At 40.4% G+C, this 23,478-nt stretch overlaps 1 protein-coding gene across 2 annotated transcripts in view; it reads left to right on the top strand.

Annotated features, from left to right (window-relative positions):
• Window positions 1-23,478, top strand: part of MSRA (methionine sulfoxide reductase A) — a 314,031-nt gene that overhangs the window by 174,518 nt on the left and 116,035 nt on the right. For both annotated transcript variants that reach the window (XM_063330697.1, XM_063330698.1), the window contains one exon: window positions 15,153-15,257. In XM_063330697.1, the coding sequence (XP_063186767.1) occupies window positions 15,153-15,257 (105 nt within the window). The remainder of the gene's footprint in view (window positions 1-15,152; window positions 15,258-23,478) is intronic.

Here is a 23,478-nt window from a genome sequence, read left to right as displayed (position 1 = left end):
ATTCCACTTACCATAATCACAAATGAGATATTCTAAAACGTTCATGTAGCCTCAGATGGTGCTGGCCATAGAACAAGCCGCCTCTTCTCATTGCAGAGACCTTCACGAGGTTGGTTGGGCAAAAAAAGCTTGCAGTCAAGGAACTGTTAATTCTTTCCAGAAGTTTCAGTGGGTGGCAGGGCTGTCTCTTATTCTGTATTTATACAGCACCTTGCCCAGTGAGATGGCAGCTACAATTTGCAATGTAACGTCCAGGTATTATAATAATGAAATAAGGCAGGAAAGGGAGGAGATGTTATTTTCTAGCAGAAAGACAACCCATTGCTCTGTTGTACACTCAGTAGGATCCCCCTGAGGAGCTGTGGTTGCAAAGAACCCCTCGCTAGTGTCACCGATTTTATCTTCATGATTAAAGAAAATCAAACCTTTTCCTAAGTGTGCCTCAACACCATCTACAGTTCATGGAGAACAACTTATGGTTCCCTCATGGTGGATGAAGAGCTGCCTTGAGCCACCTGATTAGTGACGCCAGAAGAGCTCAGCTGCCTTGGTCTTCACACTATCCTGATTACCAGGCTGTAGGCTATGACATCATTTCTCAAAATGCTTTGTGATGTCAAAGGTCAGACTGCTCATCAGAAAAGGATTCTTTGGGAGACAGGGCATATAAGTGCACAGCTTAGATGGCAACTACATTTCCTTGATTAACCTTAAGTTGTACGGTAGCGAACCTGCTTCCAGTGAGTTCTCTGCAGTGTCCTGGCATTGTCTTGTCTGCCAGTCCAATCTTCTGCATTCAAACTCACTTCATTGTCATAGAATCACAGAATGGTTTGGGTTGGAAGATCATCTTAAAGCCCACCCAGTGCCACCCCCTGCCCTGGGCAGGGACACCTCCCACCAGCCCAGGTTGCTCCAAGCCCCGGCCAACCTGGCCTTGAACCCCTCCAGGGATGGGGCAGCCACAGCTTCTCTGGGCAACCTGGGCCAGGGGCTCACCACCCTCAGAGTGAAACATTTCTTCCTAATATAACATATATAACATCCCTATTCTATATAAATAATCTAATTATTTAATAGCCAGGCCATTAAGTTGTTGGTCTTTCATCACGCTACACCGAATGTCCATTTACTTTTCCCCAACACTCTCTAGATATAGAAATTGTCAAGATTTTATCTTTTTAAGCTCTTATCCACTCACACAATTTGTTTCTGTTAAAGACTTTTGCAGAAAACAGGTTGCTTGGGCATTTTTAGAACCCTTTATTAGCTTTGGTGGACTTAGAAGCGTTTGTGGAGTATAAATTAATTCTGAATTTTCATCCCTGCTCTGGTTTTGCTGGAAGCCCTCTGAACGCCTGTCGTCATGAAGTTCTCTGCTCTGTGGCTGTCTCTTTTCAGTTTGATGTCTGGGAGAGGCCTCTGGTGACACCAAGTTGCCTGTACCGCTTTTTTTTGCATATTTGTTTTTGGCAAATCATGAGGGAAATCACGATCCCAGTCACATTTGTGTACATCATATAACTGTCAGATTAGTTTAGTAACAGCTAGATAAGAAAGACAAGGTTTCACAGTACAAATACAGCAATCTATCCCCCCCCCCCTTTTTTTTTTTTTTCATTCTAGCCTACAGTTCTCAGGTATTAAGGTATGTACAGTTTTCTTCCAAGCACTCTGTTGGTGTTCGGACTGACAAAGAGTGAGAACTGGCGTATTTCAGAAATCTAACCTTGCATTCAGAGGTCTCCTCAGAGCAGTAACCTCTTACTGAAATCACTCTAGAGAGAAAAGGGCAAAACTACAATTTTGGTTATTCTAATGGCAAAGAATAGGTATTAGAATATCTTACTCTCATTTATTCTTTTCTATATTCCAGATTATTTAACATTTTCCAACTCTTAACATTAAGCTTGCTATAAATAGGTGTCCCCAGGTATTATATTTACCTCCGTTTGTCCCTTTTCAAAGCTGTTCTCAATGCATGGCATATTCTTCACATTTCTGTTATTCTTTGCCTTCCATTATGCCCATTTATTTAAGGAAATTCTCTGTGTTGCGTAACTGTAGTACAGAGGCTTTGCAGCTAAAAGCTGTGAACTTTTAAGCAAAAAATCGATCATATTTTCTGCTAAATTGACAACGAAAAATATTCCCTTTATACATTGAAGCTGGATTTCAGTACTGTGGCGCATATATATGTGTATATATATATTATTTTTTTTCCTCTTCACTTTTCCATCTATGCTTTTTCTGTACCAGAGCAGATATATTAATTTTTATATATATATTCTCTTCGCTTTTCCATCTATGCTTTTTCTGTACCAGAGCAGAGCCCCAACACTGCTTTGATTTGGGATATTTCAGCCATTTTTGTGAATAAATGAATACTCCTTTTTTGGAGACTTGGGTCTCTATAGCTCCTTACTCCTGAACCTGCTCACAGTTTTCCAGGAACATTACTCCCTTTCCAACCAAAAGCGAATTCTTGGTTTTCATTCTCCTTCTCAGGAACAAGTCACAGTTGAAGCAAGCACATAAAGCTTTATCTGAGACAGCAATACTCAGGGTAGTGACTTTTTTAAACACAGGGTTGGTTTTTTTTTTACTTTAAGAGCTACCAGAAACATAGAGAATCAGGCAAACTGAAATGCAATCTAGAAATAATGGTCTCAGCTTATTTTATACAATGAATTAAATGTAATAATCAATTTGTGATCGTGTGATTTAGTGGGGTTTAGGCTCTTGCACCCACTAAAGCAGTCTGTGCTACTAAGGTGGGCTCTGGAAAATCTCACTCGAGTCATTCTTGGCTCTCTGCAATCCGCTGCCAACATCCCTGGCAGATGCAGAGGTCAGAAGGTTCCTGCTCTTCAAAGACTTCTCGTTTGTTTCTCTGTCTCTCAGAGGTTTGGGGGATTGTATTAACATTTGGTTTATTCACTGCTCTTTAAGGAAAATCTCAGTTTTTCAATCCTCTTCCCTCATTTTGCAGCCATCTTCGTGTCCTACAGTACTTCGCTTTGGAAGCTGTTTGTATTATGACTCTATGTCGTCTTTGGCAAGAGAAGGACACGACACAAGTCCTAAAGCCATTGTCTGACTTCACATCCACCAAGGCAGTAACCGAGGCAGCATTTTTGTGATTCCTTCAGGATTCAATCGTTAACGCAATTCCATTTCTGAAATGATCACAGTTTGCCACCTCACCCATGGCAATGGGTTGTGTCTGGAGACAGCGTCACATATTTCATGTGCCAAATCCTGAGGGAGACACTGCGATACTCGCTGAAGATGACGTAGCAGGTCTGTGTCTGGACCAAAGCTGAGCCAGAGGGCTGCCATTTGTGGCTGTGGATTTTATAATAAAATAAATACAGACTAAAGAAATAGTTTAGTTGCTGAAAGGGACAGGCATGTAGATGCCGTATCCGAGACATCCACGCAGGGCTGACGTTGTCACTGGGCATGTGGGAGACCTGCTGCCTTCTGGAGCAGGAGCCAAAGTCCAGATAATTTGTCCTAAGCCATCTCAAACAAACAACATGACTTTGTGGCACAACTGAATTAGTATCTTAATTTCATGCAGCTGAAGATAACATCCTATTTATTGAGCTTGTTAGAAAAGATATATATATTTAAATGGTAGGTAGCATAGTCAAATTATTACCTTTTGGAATTCTTACCTGAAGTCAAAATTTCATCGCCATGTATATTCCATATATATTCCACACGTCATGTCATAACTGAATTTTTTATTATCTAAGCATGACGATCTTGTTTCCCTTAGCCCCACACTAAATATTTACATCAGGTAAGGTTTTGCATTTGGGTTTTAAAAGAACCGAAATGCTGTCAGTGCAGGGCTTGTTGTATTTGGAGAAATTGCATATATGGACAATTAATTATGAAGAACAAAATGTAATAGTGGATTATGCTCTGCAAAATGGGGAAAATGGAATCCAAATTTAGAAAGTACTTTGAAATCCTTACGACAAAGGCATGGTGCAACTGTGACGGAGTATTAATCTTTTATCCTCAAAGTTTTTCATGCCCATGGATAACAGGATATATTTCCCGTGCAGATCTTTATTCACTGTGTTTATTTATTATGATAAAAAATATCAACATTTCATTAATTTAATTTTTCAAAGGAGCTTTGCGATGAAACAATCTTCTGAGCTACTAAATTCGTAAGTGCGTGACAGCAGAAACCGATGAGAGAAGCAGACTAAAGCTGGCATGGAATGCAGTGGCATAATGACTCCTGTGCATAATTTAGTGGCCCAGATTTGAGTTGCAGTTCCGTCCGAGTCTTATCCCCTGCGCAAAGGGCAAGGACCTGGGGTTGGATGCCGCAGGGTCTTACACCGCTCTGGTCTGTCCCCGGTTCTCTTCCATTGCCGTACTCCCTCTTTATGTTTTCCAAGAATGACCTGTATCCCTAATGCTAATCAATGAATCAATGCATTTATAATTTATAAAAAAGCATATATATGAATAAAAGAGAGTCTTTTATGGTATTTCAGTTTCTCACAGCTTTGTTACAGTAGCCTTGCTATGTTCCTTAATAGACATTTTCTTATCAGACCTAATAGGCACAAGTATGTCAGAGAAGGAATTAATTCAAGGGGAAGTGAGTGAGTAGGGCTGCAGAATACAAGGACTTCAGTTCTGAATGACAACATTTTTTTTCTTCTGAGGAAACTAAATGCACTCCGTCCAAAGTATCCAATAGAAACCTAAGCTGAGTAATTCGAGATTGCTCCCCAAACACAGCAAATAACATTGTGGACCACTAAATCTTTCCGGTAATATAAATATTTTTAGTCAGGAGAGTACCTTTGCATTCATAATGTGTTACTCTACTAGTAGCAACTTCATCACCTACTTTGGATGTACTTTTTCCTAAGGAGACTCTGTATAAAAAACAGAAGTCTTTCTTCCCTTGTTTTGAGTTTTTTTTTTCTGTATTACTGATATGCTTATTATCTAATACAAGGTAGAGAAGTACACGTGAAATGCAGCAACTTTGAGCGATCTCGAAGTAGAAGGTGAGGAAATCAAAGAAAATTCTTGTATTCCATATAAAATGAGTGGGGGAAATATAATAAAGGTGTTGTGGATTTAACTCTTCTTGCAAGCATCACATAAAAAAAGATGTAGTGTTAATATACAGTTAAATCAAAACTGTATATTGTGCTGTTACTCTGCTGTTAGGAAGGCTTTGGAACAAACAGCAGATTTTCTTGTGCTTTCTTTGAGGAGATGAAAATAAATATATTTGGAATAAAAAATGATAGACCCTATATTTTGTTGTGTTCTTCCAAAGCTTGGATCCTAGTCTAGGGAAGAAAATGGAATGATTTGTACTTCTTTATGCTATTAAGTGTTTCAGTCCCAGCCAGGAAAGTGACACACTCAGCGATGTTTTTCAAAACCACCTGTCTTCACTGCAATATCTTCATTGTGCCATGGTGTGTTCATATGAACACATTTTTGACCTTCTGTCACTTCTTACCACTCTCCAAACTGCTTTTTATGGGACACATTGTGATTTTTCCGTATTTGAAAGTCTACAAAATATGTTTTTGTTTCCAAGGGCAAAACTTAAAGTTTTTGTAAGAGCGATGGTTATTTTAGCATGCCACTTTTACAGAAAACATACAATATAAACCAGTTATACCCTAATTCTCGGCTCCACGGCAAGGTAAGATGCTGTCAATAATACCAGATAGCTGTTAGTCATGAGGCTAAGGTTCTGTGATTCCCATTACTCTTTCCGTATTTAATCCTTCCATTTTATAAATTAACTTTGTAATTAATGTTTCCTAACCTAAAGCTAGCGTTTCTCACTTAGGTGGCCACTTGTTTTGTTCTATAGTCACCTCATCTAGCATTTGGATTCACACAGGCTGGTTGTTACAAGCCTGGCATTGCATTTCCTTGGAGCCAACTGTAACTGGTTTGTCGGTAAACATCATTTATTAACATGTAAAGGCTCGGTCAATCTGATATGTAAGTTTAGGGTTAAATTTGGGCTTTGTGAATGTGGCAATATGGCTGTCTGTTCCCAACACTGTAGCTGAAAGATTTTACCTCACCTATATAAAGATCATATAGAAACTGTAGTTAGGTTAGAGTCTACCTCATCAACCATGATGAAAAGAAGACGGTACAAAAGCCCCAACTCTTTATACGGAGAACAGTGTTTCGGATAGAAAGGCTTTCTTAAAGCTAAGTGAACAAAGGAAAACGAGGGGCAATTCACTCATATATTCACAGCATTTAAGGCTGGTAAGGGCTCACTGCATTATTTAATTTGACATCTTTTATATCGTAGGTCATTATGTTTCATCCCGTTACTATTTTATTAAGCCCCATAACTTTTTCCTTTAAGTTGGACTGGTATTTGTCTGAAGTGGCTCCCCCGGAAGGAAATCTGATTTGAGTTGAAAACATCAGGAGAGGAAGAATCGACCACTTCCCTTGGTTTATAGAACATAGGGTTTTAGGAGCGCCGAACGATCCCATGGTGTAATTGAGCAGTGTGGTGTTTTGTAGCAGATAACCATCTGCAGTGTTTAAAATACATGCCTGCTTTTCCATTTGAATTTCCCTGCTTTCTGTCCCTGCCACTGGCTCTTGATATGCCTTTTCATTGCTTGTTCAAAGACCGCTTTTGCAGGCAGTCATTCTCTTCCTGAGAAGATGCTCATATCCTTTAATTAAAAACCTCTAGGTTTTCTTTTTGAAAGGCTAAATGTATCATGCTCTTCGTGGCTGTCACTGAAACTGTTTTTGAGGATCTACTTAACGTCAGGATTGATCTCTCCAGTGCTGTTCCTACCAACCTCGTTTTCACTTAGGCATCCCAATTCAGTCACTCTGCCCTTTTATTGCGATGTTGCAACAAAAGTCCGTATTTACTTGCTCGTCTACTGCCACCCTTGTGCTTTCCTCAAGGATTGCTCCCGATTTGCAGGTGTGGTGTGTGCCACTTGTTCCCTTCAGTAGAGATTTTACATACGACTGTTTTTAATACGTTTTTGGTTGAATGGGTCCAGCGCGGCAACTGATCGCTTTCTAAGACCATCCTATCAACCTGCTCATCTCAGTTATCCACAGATTCTGTAAGTTGAGACTTTTTGTTTCTTTAAAATTACTGATGAAGACTTCAACAGCAGCAGACTTGGTACCAATCCCTGCAGAGGATGGATAAAAATGCTGCCATTCAATGCATGTTCCCTTTAAATAATTTTTTTTAGAACTGTCATTTAGACAATTCTTAATCCTTTTAACATGTGCACTATCGATATTGTATAGTGCTAATTTTTTAATCAGACTGTCATGAAGTAATAAGTCAAATGCATTAATTAAGTCTATTACATCCATGCTATTACATCCTACATTTATTACAACTAGACTTGTAATTTCATGAGAGAATGAAATCGAGTTTGGCTGACAAGACCTATATTCCATACAACCATGTTGACTGGCGTTAATTATATGCCTATCTTCAACGTTTTTTCTTCGGTTGAATGCCGCGTGAGATACTCTGTTTTGTTGACCAGGAGCAGTGTCAGACTGATCCTTAAGATGATGCGGCTCGTGCAGTTCAGTGATCTCTGGCTGGCAAAGCAACACGACCCAAAACCGAGATATCCCATAGCACGGATCACAACCAAACCGATTTCCCGGGGATGCGGACCTTTGTCCCAACACAAACGCTAAAGGAGCTTTCCACTGACTTCTGCATGAATATTTTTTGAACCTGGGATATTTTTTGAACCTGAGAATCCTTCTGAACAAAGTTAAATCAGAATATACTCTGTAGGAGGACCCTTAATGCACTCCGACTGTGAAAAGCGCTCAGTCCAGAGCGAGCCCAAAGTAATCCCTCCTGAAGTGCTTCCAGTGGGGCCATTCAGCCTGATGAGGACATAACCTGTCAACAAGATAGTAAAGTTTTGCTGTCTCCTTTTCTCCTGTAGGCTATATAATTGTTGGGTTGGGTTTTCTTCCTTTTATGGGTTCTTCAGTCTACAGCTATTTTAAAAGTAAGAATAGAAAAAGTGTCAGTAATGGTGGTCTTCCTTTCAGATGTTCTGTTCAGTGTCTGATTTTCAAAGCCGATTTGCTGTTAAAGAATACGTAGGATTTTAACAAACAAAAGCAAGAACTTTTTATAGCTGTATCATATAAATTTTAAATACTTGCAAATGAGAAACAAGTTAATTTAGTAGTTTTGTTTTGCAGATTTTTAGAAAAAAACAATATTTGTTCAAACTACAATCTCCTTTATTTTAAATTAATTCAGCCTGTTTTACTGAAAAATATGATTTTCTGTGAAAAAAATTACCAATAACAGCACTTTGTACCCCATTTTTCACTGTCACCTTTATTCTCTTAATTTTGATTTGATGGTGTAAAAAATCAGGTGTCTCCAACAGTCACCAGAAATGCATTTTACAGCAGGCCATTGCTCTAGCAGCAAATGTTCTTATCTTTTTAAATCTTCATTTACTGTGTGACTAATCTGTCCTCTACTAAAACAAATAAATATAAGTTAGAATTCTCTCTTTAGCTGCATGCACCACATCACATTGTAGCTGCTGTATGAGCTACTCTCTGTAGGCACTAGAAGAGCCGTGATTTCCTGTGGTCCAGGCAGAAGTTTCTAGAATGTATAGAAAATATTATTTTGATTAACGAACGCAGGATTGGCTGGCCCCTGGTGATAAATTGGCTTCTTGCTGTATAAGATTGACATATTTCAATGCAACTGTATAGAAGAGCGTGGATCACACAGAGAAGGTAAAGCATTATATTTTGTAAAGCAGAAATTCACAGTGGATAATAAACCAAACATTATCTCCTAGTTCCATGCTAACAAAGTCATTAAAGTTGTTGGAAATATAAAGAAAGTAAAAAAAAAGTAGGCACATTAGTGCCATTGTATACCTGATATATTTCACGGTGTCTTCTGAACAGTGGGAAAATCACGCTGGAAAACTGCGGAGTAGTCAGGAAACCATGAGTGGCAGGAGGCGCAGCGTGGGGACGGGCTGCTCAGCATCTCTGCAAGCAGGAGGACAAGGGTCTCTCGGGAGGAGGCAGCGGGAGCCACATTCAGATAAAGGCCGTTGGGCTTATGGCCGTGGCCAAAGACAGGCTGATGGTCTGAACTAGGACATTCTTATGGTCTCAAAAATTAAAAAAAAAAAATGGGTGCCCACCAGATTAACTAGAAAGATCAATTCACTTAAAATATTCACCAAAAAAAGGTAAGGGATGACTTCCTAGTCGTCTTTGACTGCACAGAAAGATATTTAAATACATTAACTCAGGTAATAAATTAAATGTCTGTTGTCTTTGTTTTTATTATTTGCTTGTTTTAAAAGTGAGAGGTATTAACCACTCAGACAATCACAGAGTCACAGAATGGCAGGGGTTGGAACGGGAGACATTCCAACCCCGCCTGGACGCGTTCCTGTGCCACCTGCTCTGGGTGACCCTGCTCTGGCCGGGGGTTGGACGGGATGATCTCCAGAGGTCCCTGCCAACTCCTGCCGGTCTGTGATTCTGTGACCTCTGGAGATCATCCCGTCCAACCCCCGGCCAGAGCAGGGTCACCCAGAGCAGGTGGCACAGGAACGCGTCCAGGCGGGGTTGGAATGTCTCCAGAGATGGAGACTCCCCCACCTCTCTGGGCAGCCTGTGCCAGGGCTCTGACACCCTCACAGGAAAGAAGCTTTTCCTCGTGTTGAGGTGGAATTTCAACATGAAATTTCACTCCCTTCAGTTACCTTGACTTCTGGTGGATTTTCTGTCCGCCGGGTTCTTTGAGTCAAGGGCTGTTGCTTTTCTAAGTACAAAACATGGGTCTGCTCCAGTGAAATTCTCTCCTCTGTGTTAGGCTGGAAGTATAATTAGCATAATGGACCCTTCTTAATACTCTATCAATCTGTGATTATTTCGTTACTTTAAAGGTGGAAAGGTAAATGTTAAGTAGATCCCCAAACTGTGGGTTCTCAATGTGTTAGCCTTGAACCCTTTCTTTATTTATCGCATTGCTATTTTAGGAAGAAACTGGAAATGTTATTAGCAATAACTACAACATAATAAAAATTCCCAGGCTAGTTTGGAGAAACAGATGCTCAAAAGACCTAATACTTTTTCATGTAATACTTTGCATATTCACTAGGGCCTAGACTTTAGCTAGCACAAATTGTTTTAGCTCCAAAATCAATAAGCTCTGAAATGTGCATCAGCTGAAGATCTGCCACCTATTTAATTATATTTAGCCATTTACTAGTTTTAGGCCTTTTATTTCAGCCGGTAAAGAGAGGCAAGTGTTTTTTTTATTGAAGAAGTGGGGCAGGAGGGAATAGTTTTGGCATTGCTTGAATTTTATAACTTAATTCACCCAGGGCTGGACTAGCTGGAGATGTCATGGAGCGGATGCGTAGCTCCTGGGCGGCTGGGGATTCAGCGGTGAGGTGCTCTCAAGCCAGCCCTTTGAAGTTGTTCCACTTTGCCGCAAATAATTAAATGCTTACGGGATACAGCAAGTTAAAAAGAATGAGTACGCTTCCCTAATCCGTCGGCTTGGGCACTCACCTGGGAGATGATTAAGAAGGTGAAAATCTAAACACTATTAGGAAGAAAAAAAATGGAAAAGGAGCACTGAGGTGTCACTCAGATGTCTTTTTCTCTTGCTCTTTACAGGAACATTTTTGCCAGAGTTTGAATCCCCACTGAAAGAGCTCACTGTAGCTAATCCTCTGAGAGTGGCTGTGTTTTCTAAGTGGGAAATGGATATAGGATAAACAGACAATCTGCTGTTGGCACACAGCCCTCTCTGCCACGGTGTAATAAAGTCTTATCATCTGCAGCGAGGTTCTTCAATGGCTAAGCTCCTTCAACAGCTGAAGGAGAACTGAGCACCATAACTGGAAATCCGATAATGGCACCTATAAATAAAGGATTTCTATTTGCACAGTTAACGGCAAATGAAATTATATTTAGCGTTTCAATAAATTATTTAAAAAATGTGGCTCAAACTTCGAGCTTTTTTTGGGAGAAGGCTTCTAGAAATGTTCATAGTTGTTAAAACTTTTGGAACTTAAAGTGAAGCGTGCTTTTGCAGTGGAATATTAAAAATCAGCTAATTAAAAGCAATAGGTGAACTGAGGACGCCAGCACTCTGACTTAATATAAATGGGCCTTTCATGAGAAATTTTGAAAGAAGTACTAAGGCGAAGAACTGAATATCACTGAAAGAACAGCATCTCTCACTGATCCTTTTCTGTCGTTTCAGCTGTTCAGTGTTAGCCTGCTAAATTTCTCGTTGAAAGACATGCAGCTTTTTTGAGAACTAGTAGGTTTATTGTTTCTCTTTGATTACCGCCTCTCCGTTTTAAGAAATCTTACAAAAAAGATTTGATTAGAAATCATAGAATCATAGAATCTTCATGGTTGGAAAGGACCTTTGAGATCATCGAATCCAGCCATACACACACAAAAAAAAAACCCACAAACAAACAACCTACAGTCTCTGTCACTAGAACATGCCCTGAAGTGCCACATCTAGACATTTCTTAAACACCTCTAGGGATGGTGACTCAACCGCCTCCCTGGGCAGGCTGTTCCAGTGCCTGACCACTCTTTCAGTAAAGGAATTCTTCCTAATGTCTAGCCTAAACCTCCCCTGCCGCAGCTTCAGACCATTTCCTCTGGTCCTGTCATTATTCCCCTGGGAGAAGAGGCCAACCCCCACCTCTCTCCACCCTCCTTTCAGGGAGTTGTAGAGGGCAATGAGGTCTCCCCTCAGCCTCCTCTTCTCCAAGCTAAACATGCCCAGCTCCCTCAGCCTCTCCTCATATGCCCTGGTCTCCAGACCCCTCACCAGCCTGGTAGCTCTCCTCTGGACACGCTCCAGCACCTCAATGTCCCTCTTGTACAGAGGGGCCCAGACCTGAACACAGCACTCGAGGTGAGGCCTCACCAGTGCCGAGTACAGAGGCACCATCACTTCCCTGCTCCTGCTGGCCATGCTGTTCCTGATAGAAGCCAGAATGCTGTTGGCCTTCTTGGCCACCTGGGCACACTGCTGGCTCATGTGAAGCTGGACAACCACCACCACCCCCAGTACAGAGGAGTGGTTAGCTGGTTTGAAGCCCGCTCTCTTCTTTTGTCGCTGTACTGTACCACATGTCTGAAACCCAAACTGAAACGTGGTTATTCTGTTTTCATAGTCGAACTTAAGCCTAAGACGAAAAGCGAAATAAAAGGATAAATAGGGAGAGCCCAATTTAAGCTCTCTTTTGCCACTTTGGCTGCAGCTGAGTCACGTTTGGCACTGATAAGCTGGTAGTTTCCACATGCTACTTAGGGTAACCTCATGGCATCTTTTGATTCCTTCTTGTGAGGAAGAGAGACGGCTCTTGTTCTTTTTCTGTCTCCTAATACCATTTTCTCCCTGTGCTTCTTCTAGGAAATCTTATCTTTAATCTGTCCCACAGGGAGCCTTTTACCTGTCTGTTTGCTCGCCTGTCCCCAGTTGATTGGTGTGGTTTCCACTAAAATTGTTGGGAAGTAGGAGCGCTCACCGCAAATGACGAAGATTGTTGTCAGTAGAAATAGCCGCGCTGTATTCTGAAAGAAAATCCAGCAGATTGTGGAAGGGCTTTGAGGAAAATGAGAGGTGAATCTGATAGGACCAGCAGCATTACCTCCTTGCTTTTCTTCTGAGGATGAATATTGATTTTAAATATGCTTTAGGTTCTAACAGTCTGTTAGTCACACATCTGAGGCTTTTTTTTCTCGAGGTCAGGCTGTAGTTCTCAGAGTAGCACCATTATTTCCTTATTCAGAGGGAAAGAAGAAAGCTGATTCTTTGAACTTCTGGATTAGTCAGAGCAGACGGTGTTGACAAGATGTAATTGCTGCTTCAATTGAGAGGAAAGGTAATGCCTCTGTTGTTTTGAAGTTGTTTAGGAAACTCTTGTGATCTGAAGCTAGTCATCTTAGACAAGCAATTTGCTCCTGAGTGATAAGAACCTTTCATAAGGTTCACATTGGCTTAAAAAAATAAATAAAAAAAAGAATTAAAGTCAGAAGCCACTCCTTAACCTCTTCTTAGTTATATGATGGAGGCTTGCGAGAGCTGGACAGGCCGCTGTCCATTTGTGCTCCTTCTTTATCTCAAACCACAACAAAATTCCCACCCTGGGCTTCAGCTAAGGCAAAACCCGTTACTTTCACTGATAGTCTATATTAAACCATGAAATCTGGAATAAATTCCATCCCTGATCTGAGCTGGCCATCGGTTCACGCCATATAGAAAGACCATTTCACTTTATTATTAAGCCAATTATCTGTAACTTGTATCTTTATTCTCCTAAATGTATGATCCCTTTCTGTTAACTTAACATGAGAATTTGCCTTCAGATAATGAGTTGCTTCCATGGACTTCAATAGGCGTAGGAATGTGAGAGAGGAACTGGGCCATCGTTTGCCTGGACAGTATCCTGGTGGACAGGATGGCATGGCTTTAGCCATGGGTTGCGTGAATGTTGTACATTTTTGTCTTTTAATCTCAGTGAGCTTATCTTTGTTGTATTGTGAAGCACACTAGATAGGAACCAATTTGATTTTATCAAAATTTTCATTACAGATATCCCAGATGTGTCCCCTTTTACTCCTCTGCATTCCGGACTAAATTTAATCCCAGTCTTTTAAATCCCTTTTAACAGCTAGCCCACCCCTCTGTGCCTCATTGTGGTTTTCTTCATTTCAGGTGCCCCATTAACTGATATAATGCTGTCATACTTTTCCCTGTTATGTCTCTTTAATATATCCCAGCATCCTTTTTATTTCTTTCTACTTTTTTTTTTTTTTTAATTAAAATTTCTCTGGGTGCTAAATTGGTGTTTCTACTGAACGCTCCTCAGTTACTCCTAGACTCTGATTTTTCTTGTTTGGTGACAGCTAATTCAGAACCCGTCGTTGGGCCAGATTCAGCTGGTTGTTGCACCGCATGAAATTCAACAATTCTATTAAGTCAGTTGAATAAATCTGAAGTTTATGCTGGTATAATAGTGAAAAACCGCTACTCGGATCAAGGAGCTTATTATGTGCCCACCAAAAGGCAGATCTGGCTGTCCAGTTTACTTTTGTTTAGTAGTTACTTATTATGATTTAACTGAAGAACTGAAGGTTTTTTTTCTCCATTCATGCATATATTATGACAACGAATATGCCTACATTTATAAATCGTGAAATATATAATATTTATAAAAGAGAAAATGCTTGTGTAGCACTCAGTGCAATGGACTTTCACCCTGAGGTGCCTGAGCACTCATCAATCTAAATATTAGTTGCAGTTGAAGTGAATTATGTGTCCCGGTCTTTCACATTTTGTGGAGCTGGATTTTTCAGTAATATCATGAGTGATTAGACACGTAAAGAATGAAAAACATCGTGCGCATAATGTAACTGAAAAATAGGAATAATGTGTTTTAATGTGCTGTAACACGTGCTAATCTTCCTTGAACTTCATCTGCTGTCATGAAGTTCAGTCGGGCTCTCTTTGACTCTTTTTGAAGCCCGTTGGCATCAGTGGTTTGGCTGATGTGGAACAGTTTGAAATTATTTGTGTGATCTTGTGTAAACATGCCCGTGAAATTTGTTTTCACAATCAATTATTTTATCCTTAGCTTATCAGATGGCAACAAAGTTTTACACTGTCACGATAACTTAGATATACAAGTTTTCATATTTTAATGTGGTATTTAGAATATTTTTAAATGTTTCACTAGTTGTCAGTTACAAATATTTAAGAACTACTCACTTTTTTTCCTGTAAGCTGACAAACTACTGTAATAACGTCACTGTCTTACCTTATTGCCTCTCTGGATAGTTTATTTCATGATGGCCTTGTCCAAACTAGCAGACATCTTAGGGTTGGCACGTATATAAAATATTGTGTGAAAAAGCTTAAGTATAAATGATGGTAAATCAAAACACATTTAGGGGGAAAAAAAAAAAAGGAAAACAAAAGGATTGTGCTTTGAATCTCAGGTATTAAAAACTAGATATGCACTAGCTAATTCTCACTAATAACATCTGAATTTATTTTGTCTTTTAAGGTAAAACTGGCCACACAGAGGCTGTACGAGTAGTATATCAGCCAGAAAACATCAGCTTTGAGAAACTGCTCAAGGTCTTCTGGGAGAATCATGACCCGACACAAGGTAGAGTGATGAGTGAGCCAGTATTTAATTATCTTACTAATTACAGCTGGGATAATTAGTGTTTGAGCTGCATGGAAGAGATGAACCTTGAAATCACACTGGAGCTCGAGAATATGATTGCAGACATTTATTGACAGAGAAAGAGAGGAAGAGAGAGAATGAGAGTACAGAAACTCACAATACCCCTCCTCCTTTACAGCTGTCTGTGCTGGGAAAATTCCCACAGAGAGGCACAGGAGACAATAGAAATTTTTTTTCAACTTTGATTATGACAATTTCTTCTGTAATGCTATCTTTTGTCTCTTAAATTAAAGCATATTTCTTTGCGGCTTCGGAGCTGGTCATTTTATTTCTGCCAAGGACCTTTATCCTTCATAAAATTTTTTGTTTGTTTTTTTTTTTTTTTATATTTTTCAATGGCAGTGAATATCTTTTATGATTAGCAAAAGGGAACAAAAGGAGGTAAGAGATGGTGTGTAGAGGCACCAGCAAGGCATTCTAGCTATTTGCCTTATTCGAACCTTTTGATTTAATTTATCTTTCTTGGAAGAGGCTTCGTGATGACATTACACGCATCTGTGCAAACATAAATGGGAAACTGTGTTGAGAAAACATTTTACATGTTTATATAGTTTCAATAAACATCATCCTTTCTACCATTTCCCAGAAATATTGCACACAGTAACTCATTTCAATATTTTAACAGCTATCATAATTATGCCACTTGTTACTACATCTGGGAACAAAAAATGCAGATGATACCTTCAAAATGTGATAACCATCCTGGGAAAGAGTAACTCCGAGAAGGATCCCGGGGCTGTTGTGGATAAATGGCTTCTAGTGAGCCCAGAGCACAACGCAAAGACAAAAATGGCTATTGCAACTCCTGCCTGTATGAAAAGGGAAGCCTTAGTCAGGAACACGAAAGCTTTTTTCTCTATGCAGAGTCAGTAAAATCTCAGAACACTTAGTCCAGCTTCTGACGTACCAGGAATTCTACAGAGATATCTCTACAGAGATTCAAAGGAGGGACAGAAAAAGGATCTAGAGCCTAGAAAAATGGCCTGGTGCTATGAATAAACTAGTTGAACGCTGTGATCAGGTAATTTTTACAGGTGTTTAAGTGAGGAGCAGATACCTGGTAGTGAGGCTGATGACCCCACCACTGGAAAGCCATAACAAGTTCCAGTAGTTGGAAGATGAAGATTGAAAAGTTCCACCTTGGAATAAAATAGTTTCACAGCTCTCAGTGTAATTAAACGTTGGAATATTTTTTCTATCACCATCCTTTCGAGTCTTTAAGATGAGATCATTTATCATTTTAAAAGAGGCGCTTGATTGAAGTCATGAGAAGAATTTCTATGTCTGTGTGTCAAGTGCGGTGGCCTATACTGGGATCTGTTGATTTATGAGCCTCCCTTTTCAACTCCTTCCTTTATAGTTGTGTTCAGAGCAATTTGTCTGCACCATCCTTGAAATACTTGCAGCTCTGTGTTAAGGCAATGACCATCTTCAAATCATGCGTCAGGGCCTCTGTGGTTTGCTCATCGGGGTCAGGAAGGGGCTTTTTCTCCCTATCCTACCAGTGGTTGGTTTTATGTCTTTTTTTTGTTCTGTTTTCTTTGGATTGTCAGAGATTGGCCGTCACCAGAGGCTGGCTTCTTTGTAACGGGCTGGTTGTTTTGATATGGCTGAGAATCCTATTTCTAGATAATTGGTTCATGTGTCTTGCTCACATGTCGGGATTGATCCTGATTGCCGGAGTTGGGAAGTCACGGCCAGGACTATAGGATTCTTCAGCTTCCAGAGCAGTATGAGGAATGGATTTCTGCTGAAATAATCTGGGCAAGTACCACCTGATCAGTCATCTGCCATGTCCGTAGTCTTGGCTTTGACAGCGTATGGTTGGGCTCTGCCTGTGGCACACAAACAATAGGTCAGTCTCTAAAGGACTTCAGTCCCGACTGAAATTCATGTGCTGGACACAATGGTGTGTGGATGAAACGTAATAGTTATGATAACAGGTCAGATCAGATGAATTTATGATTCCTTCTGGCTTTAAAACAAAGTAAAATGACAACATTGTGTCTTTATAGTCACCTTGCATTCTCACATAACTGAGGTTCCAAATAGTTCCAGCCTGTGCTTTCAGAAGAAGGTTGGATCCTGGCAGATGTATGATTCACACTTTGATTTCTGGCAACTGGGGAAACATCACCTAATTAGCCCAGGCACAGAGCCACGCTAACGTGGCTGTATTCCTTCTGAGAAGTGAGCTAATATCTCCGCATAATGCTGTGCTGTGTAGGTACCCAAGTCATTCACAACTGTCTCAGGCATCCATGTGGCACTGCAGTGCTTGGTGTAAACATACCTAAGCCTTTATCTAAGCTCGGCTCGGTGGAAGTTCAAAGTGGTTCTTCTGTAATAATTTGCCAAAAGTGAGAGCATCATTTTATCCACAGAGAAGATGGTAGTCTTCTCTGAAGACTTTGCATACCCCAGACTTGGATGGGTTGCTTTACCTCTATGTTTTTATGGTTGCTTAATGCTAATCTCTGTTCAAGAACTTTGCAAAGCTTATCACATCTCTGCCACCTTCCTTGATTTAAAGAAAACCTAAACCACAAGGTCCCAATTTCAAGTTTCTTGGTTTTCTATGATAGGGATGGTAGGCTTATATGCCCTTTCAATTTTTAGTGGTAAGCAATAGAATCATAGAATCATGAATGGTTTGGGTTGGAAGGGACCTTAAAGATCATCCAGTTCCACCCCCCTGCCCTGGGCAGGGACACCTCCCACCAGCCCAGGTTGCTCCAAGCCCCATCCAACCTGGCCTTGGACCCCTCCTTAAGATAGGATCCTTAAGGTAGATTTGTTCCTTTGCCTTTATTTGTATCTACTCCTGGCTTTTAGCTTGCTATGGGAAATGTGGTTTTATGTAAAGATACTGAGAGTTATCTCTCTGACCTATGATATTCTTCTCCTTTCTTGAGCTATGTGCGCACAGCAAGTCTTATTTAGCCCGCCTTAGCGGAATGCTGGACTCAGTCTGTCAAAGAGAAGTTTTTCACTAAGCAGAAAAATTAGGAAGATTTCTTATTCATGAAATTCAGCACACTCTTTGGATGAATCCAGTGTCTCATATAGATGGCGAAGGCTGGTCTTCTTGAGTATAACACTCAAAAGTGTAAAAGCTTTGTCTGTGGCATTGTCTTATCTTTTCTGCAGAAGGGTTAACGCCATTTAAGCCCTCCTACCCCCATCAGAGATTATGGACTTGTCTAATTGTTCTAATGTCATTAAACATCAAATATGTACATTCTGTTGCAGTTAAAGACCTTTCAAATATCAATCTAGACGGTACCAAGTTGCTAACGAGTACAGACTGGCAGTCCTATCATTCATTATTGCGTGAGCATATTAATATTCAAAAGTTCCTGCTTTCCAAACAGTTGGACCTCCTGCCTTCAAGATGAGACTGACATCTCACTGGGATTCAAATGTTCTCTGGGAGACAGCCTGGCTCTTGTTTCGTGAAGCTCTTGAGTCTGAGTATTATACAGAAGTCTATTGAAAAGCAAGAACCTTTGATCAAGTCAAACAGTCTATGAGTTGAAAGAGATTCTCCCAGATGAGCATCTCCTAAGTGTGGGGCCCTGATAAAGTCCTGCTTGACTATTAATTTAGACTCTATTTTATAATTCATTACATTTGGGATACTGAAAGAGCAACAAACAAACCCCCGACTTCTGCCAAGTGACATATGGTTGTCATCTCTGTTCAGCCTCTGACGCACAGATCAGCATTCCTTCTCTCCTAGGAATGATCTTATCTATAAGAGGATTGCTCTGTATAGCTCTATAAGTGCTTGAGGTGGTTGCTTCTTTGTCACTGATACAGCAAAAGAGAACAAATGTGATATGCTGAAAATACAGCAAAAGAATCTTACGGCTATTCACTGTGTATATAATTTTATTTTTCTAAAGTCTATAGAGGTGTAGGGCAGATTCTGTATTGCCCCGTTTTTGCGCTGCGAGGCCGTCCTCAGAGACTTCCTGATTTTTACGATATGAGCCTGACCCTCGCCTTCTAATTGCACCCTGCCGATGGTTCTGCTGGCACCTCCATGCTGTGTGTCCAGAGGGATGTGGGCTTCCAGACCACAAGTTTGTCTGTGTTGTGCCTCAGCCTGTAGTTTCACGATTGCCTTGAGCTAATCTTTGACTTGGCTCTTAGGGAAAAGGGCAATTTTCTTCTCTCTCCCTGACCTGTCTGCAGGATACAGCCTCTCTCGTTGTGTTGACACTGGCAATCACAAAATTCTCTCATCAAGCTGAAAATGAACCCTGCATGAATTGAAGTGAAATGTAATTTTCAGCCAGGACATAAATTGCCAGGAGCGTGACTGCTAGTGGGACCACCCATCTGGCATCAGCACCGTCCTGTCGTGCGGGAGCCAATTGCGAAACCCAACTGTGCTTACGTTCAGGGAGGAAGGTGTCATGTTTTGTCTGATCAGGAAGTTTGGCCGCTCTTTGTGGGGGGTTGGAAACTATTTCTCCAAACCTTTGGAAAAACCTATCCGATACCTGAGAACTCTGTTTGTCGTGGTGCAAAATGTGATTCCTGTAAAGCATATTACTGTTCGTCATTATCCTGACCCTGTGTGTGGCTGAAGTCCTACATGTGTCAGGGATTTCAGCCCAATCCAAGGCAACTTTAAAGGAAGGCTCCCTGTTGCTTTCAGTGGCTCTACAGAAGGCAACCCAAAGACAAAATAAACACTATTTCCTTCTCTTGTAAACATGTTTGGGGCAATGAGAAGTCCACTTGCCTCCTTTAGCTCTTTTCTCTCTTGAATACGATCCAAAATGAACGCTTGTTTTGGTAGTTCTGCTCCCCGGGTTTGTCAAGAGCACCTGGTCCTTTCCAGCCCACAAGAGATAACCTCGCTACAACTACGGTTCTCTGGGGTGACCCCCTGTTGTACACAGATCCCATCCTTTTTCATCGCTGCTTCTGGCTTTCTGTTTGGATTTTTGAACTAGTGGAAGGAGCTGAGAGGAAGCCGGGACTCCATAGTTTTGGTTGCCCTCTGACAATAGGCTGAAGGGCAAAGGCACCATGGCCACTGCTGCCCAGGAGCTTCTGGAAATTTGCTTCTAACCTTATTGATTCTTTAGGTGTGAATACACAAAGAACCAAAGTTAGTGGTAAGTAATCTCATTGCTCCTTTCTGTCATGAAGAAGTCCTTATCGTGCCTGTGTTTGTACAGGAAATGTAAGCAGAACTGATATTTTTCCAGCAGTTGAGGACCATCTGTACTACAACAAACTCATCACCTGCCAGATTCATTCAGAACATCTCTTAGTCCATATGTCTTGTGTATCCACGATAAAGACGAGATGTATGAGCCGTTTCTCCTCCCTGTGACCTTCCAAACAGTTTGGCATTTAGCCTTAGTGCTGATACATGAATTCTCCAGCTTAATATCTGGTTTTCATTGTGCTGACCCATTTTAGTTGCAGAGGGTATATTTATTTCTCACCAGTTTTGAAGGACTGCACTTTTTTTAGACATTGCATAAGGAATCTATCATCTGCAAATAATTAAAATTAGACACTAGAAATGACATTGTATTGCTAATGAGCAGATGTGTCTACTTATACCAGTGGAAGAACAGCTGTACACATAAAAAATGCTACAGCGACCCTAAACCAGCATTATGTATTCTGCTACAGGCCTGTAACTTCATTTAGAGATTAAAGGGAAAAAAGTAATCTCTCTGTGTAAAATATAACCATTTTTAATTTTTTTTCCCTTTACATTTCTGTAACTCTCTTCCCTTTTGTAATTTGAATGAAATTTGCAAGTCTCAGATTAAAGCACAGAGCACCTTTGTCTTGTATTTCAAATGTTATTAAGAGTCCTGATGGTTTCAGCATTATTACAAGGTGTAACAAAAACCAGTAGAAATACAAAATCCATTGTCACCAGACATATTAAATATATTCAAAATAGAATTACCGACCCCTCAGGGAGCCATTCTTGGTCCAATACTCTTCAATATTTTCATTAATGACTTGGAGAATATAGTGGAGAGGATGCTAATTAAATCTGTGGTAAAGACATTGCTAGGAGGCTCTTAGAGGAAACGAATAAAACGCAGCTCTGTGTTGATAAATTAAAAAAGCCATGGAAATCGATATGCTGAGACACAATAAAGATAAATGTATATTGGTTCACACAGGACTGAATACTCAACAATAGAAATATGCACTGAGTTGTTTCATAGGAGGCTGTGTCTTCTATTGCCTTCAGGTTCGTCTAATTCCTGCTCTCGCCGATGAAATCTCAATGGTGGGACATAGTTGACTGATGTCTAACCATCCCATCCGCAACCAATTTAGTGGTCCCTTGCCCCTATTCGCATCATAAATACCTGTGTCCTATGCTGTTTGCAAAGTAGCAAAGAGAGTCTTTGCCAGTGGTGCTGACCAATGTTGCATTCTGAGAACGCAACTTCATTTCTTTCCCGAAGGGAAATGCCTTATGTTATGTTGTTCCCATTCTTTGTCCTTTCTCTAGAACTAAATATGCATTAAAAATAAATGCGTATTATTAGGCTGTTTTGCATCCCCAGGAATTTCAGCTGTCATGAGTTAATTTGCATATTAGGCTCTTTTTACCCATATAAATTTGAATAGACTTTCTCTGACCTATATTTCCAGTTTAGGAGATGTTGTTTTTCCGTATCACAGTGAGAAGCTGAGATTTGACTCTGCATCTTTTTTAATGAAGGGAATTATTAGCCGGTGCAGTGGTTGCTGAGATGGCTGAATAGTTTGCATTATGAAGTGAGTGGTGCTGAATCAATTCTGGCTCAAGGGCAAAAGTCCTTCTGGACTCTGATTTCTTCTTACCTTTAAAATAGTTTTAGCTTACTTATTTTACATGTGACAATGGTGTGCTAACCAGTTCTCCAGAACCACTAAAAATTAACTTTACCTTTCAGTATTGCTGCAGTAAGTAATAAAATGGTTTCTTGATGATGGGAAAAGCCATGGCATCAGTCTTTTGTGACAGTGAAGACGACAGTGTGACTCCCACTCTGTGGGAAAAATGAACCCAGCACTCACATGAAGTGAGTGTAGATTTAGACCAGATAGAAGAAAGAAATTTTTTACACTGAGGGTGGTGAGACACTGGCCCAGGTTGCCCAGAGAGGTGGTGGAGGCCCCATCCCTGGAGAGGCCCATCCCCAGGCCAGGTTGGATGAGGCTCTGAGCAACCTGATCTAGTTGAAGATGTCCCTGCTCACTGCAGGGGGGACATCAGGGGGTTGGATTAGATGCCCTTTAAAGCCCAAATTATTCTATGATGCTATGATTCCTTTTGTTCATAATGCCTCTATCTGCTAAGAACAACTTCGGAGAATGTTTTCATTCTGTTATAGTCTTACTCAGGATCATTTCTGGGTTATTTTGTAATTATAGCATAGCTGTGTTTGTAACGAGGAGAGGAAGAGAAAGGGATCATAAAATCATAAAATTGCCTAGGTTGGAAGGGACCTTTCAGATCATCTAGTCCAACCATCAAGGGTGAGGAAGGGAATCTTCATTTTAATTCAGGCTTGTTGATTTGTAGCTTCTGAAGGAAAATCTGGACTTCTCAATGCTTAGGACTCTCTTCAGTAGCTTTCAAATATCCAAGAAGTCAATAGGTGTGTGGTGTGAATAACAGCATCTAGATTTTCCTGTGTGTTTATGGAATTAGAAAAGAGCAACCTTAGAAGGTCTTTTTCTGCAAAGTTTTTTGATGGAATGCTCCTAATCTTTATACAAGGAAAGCAATAGACAAAGTCAAAACAAAGTAATACCAAACATTCTTTTCTTCTTCACATAACCCGCTAGTGAATTTACTGTACTTGGGTCTAGAAATCTGAGGCACTGAAGCATGGCATCATTAATCATAGTTTATGGTGATTATTAGTAGGCTTTTAATCTTTGTTTTCATGTATAATTAGGTACAAGAGGTCAAAGCCGACTCTATTCTAAACAACAATATTTTCAGTGAATGACTGTTTTTCTCTGCCTGCAATTTTCTCTCGCATATTTATAAGAGCATACTTGTCTGTGTTTTGAGAGAGCGGTGTCCCATGAGTTTATCTGCTGATAAAAGCAAATGACAACACTGTTATTTTTATTATCACTAATT

This window comes from Chroicocephalus ridibundus, chromosome 3 (genome assembly GCF_963924245.1).
Source record: "Chroicocephalus ridibundus chromosome 3, bChrRid1.1, whole genome shotgun sequence".
Classification (NCBI taxonomy): Eukaryota; Metazoa; Chordata; class Aves; order Charadriiformes; family Laridae; genus Chroicocephalus; species Chroicocephalus ridibundus.
This window is presented reverse-complemented; position numbering and strand designations above follow the sequence as displayed.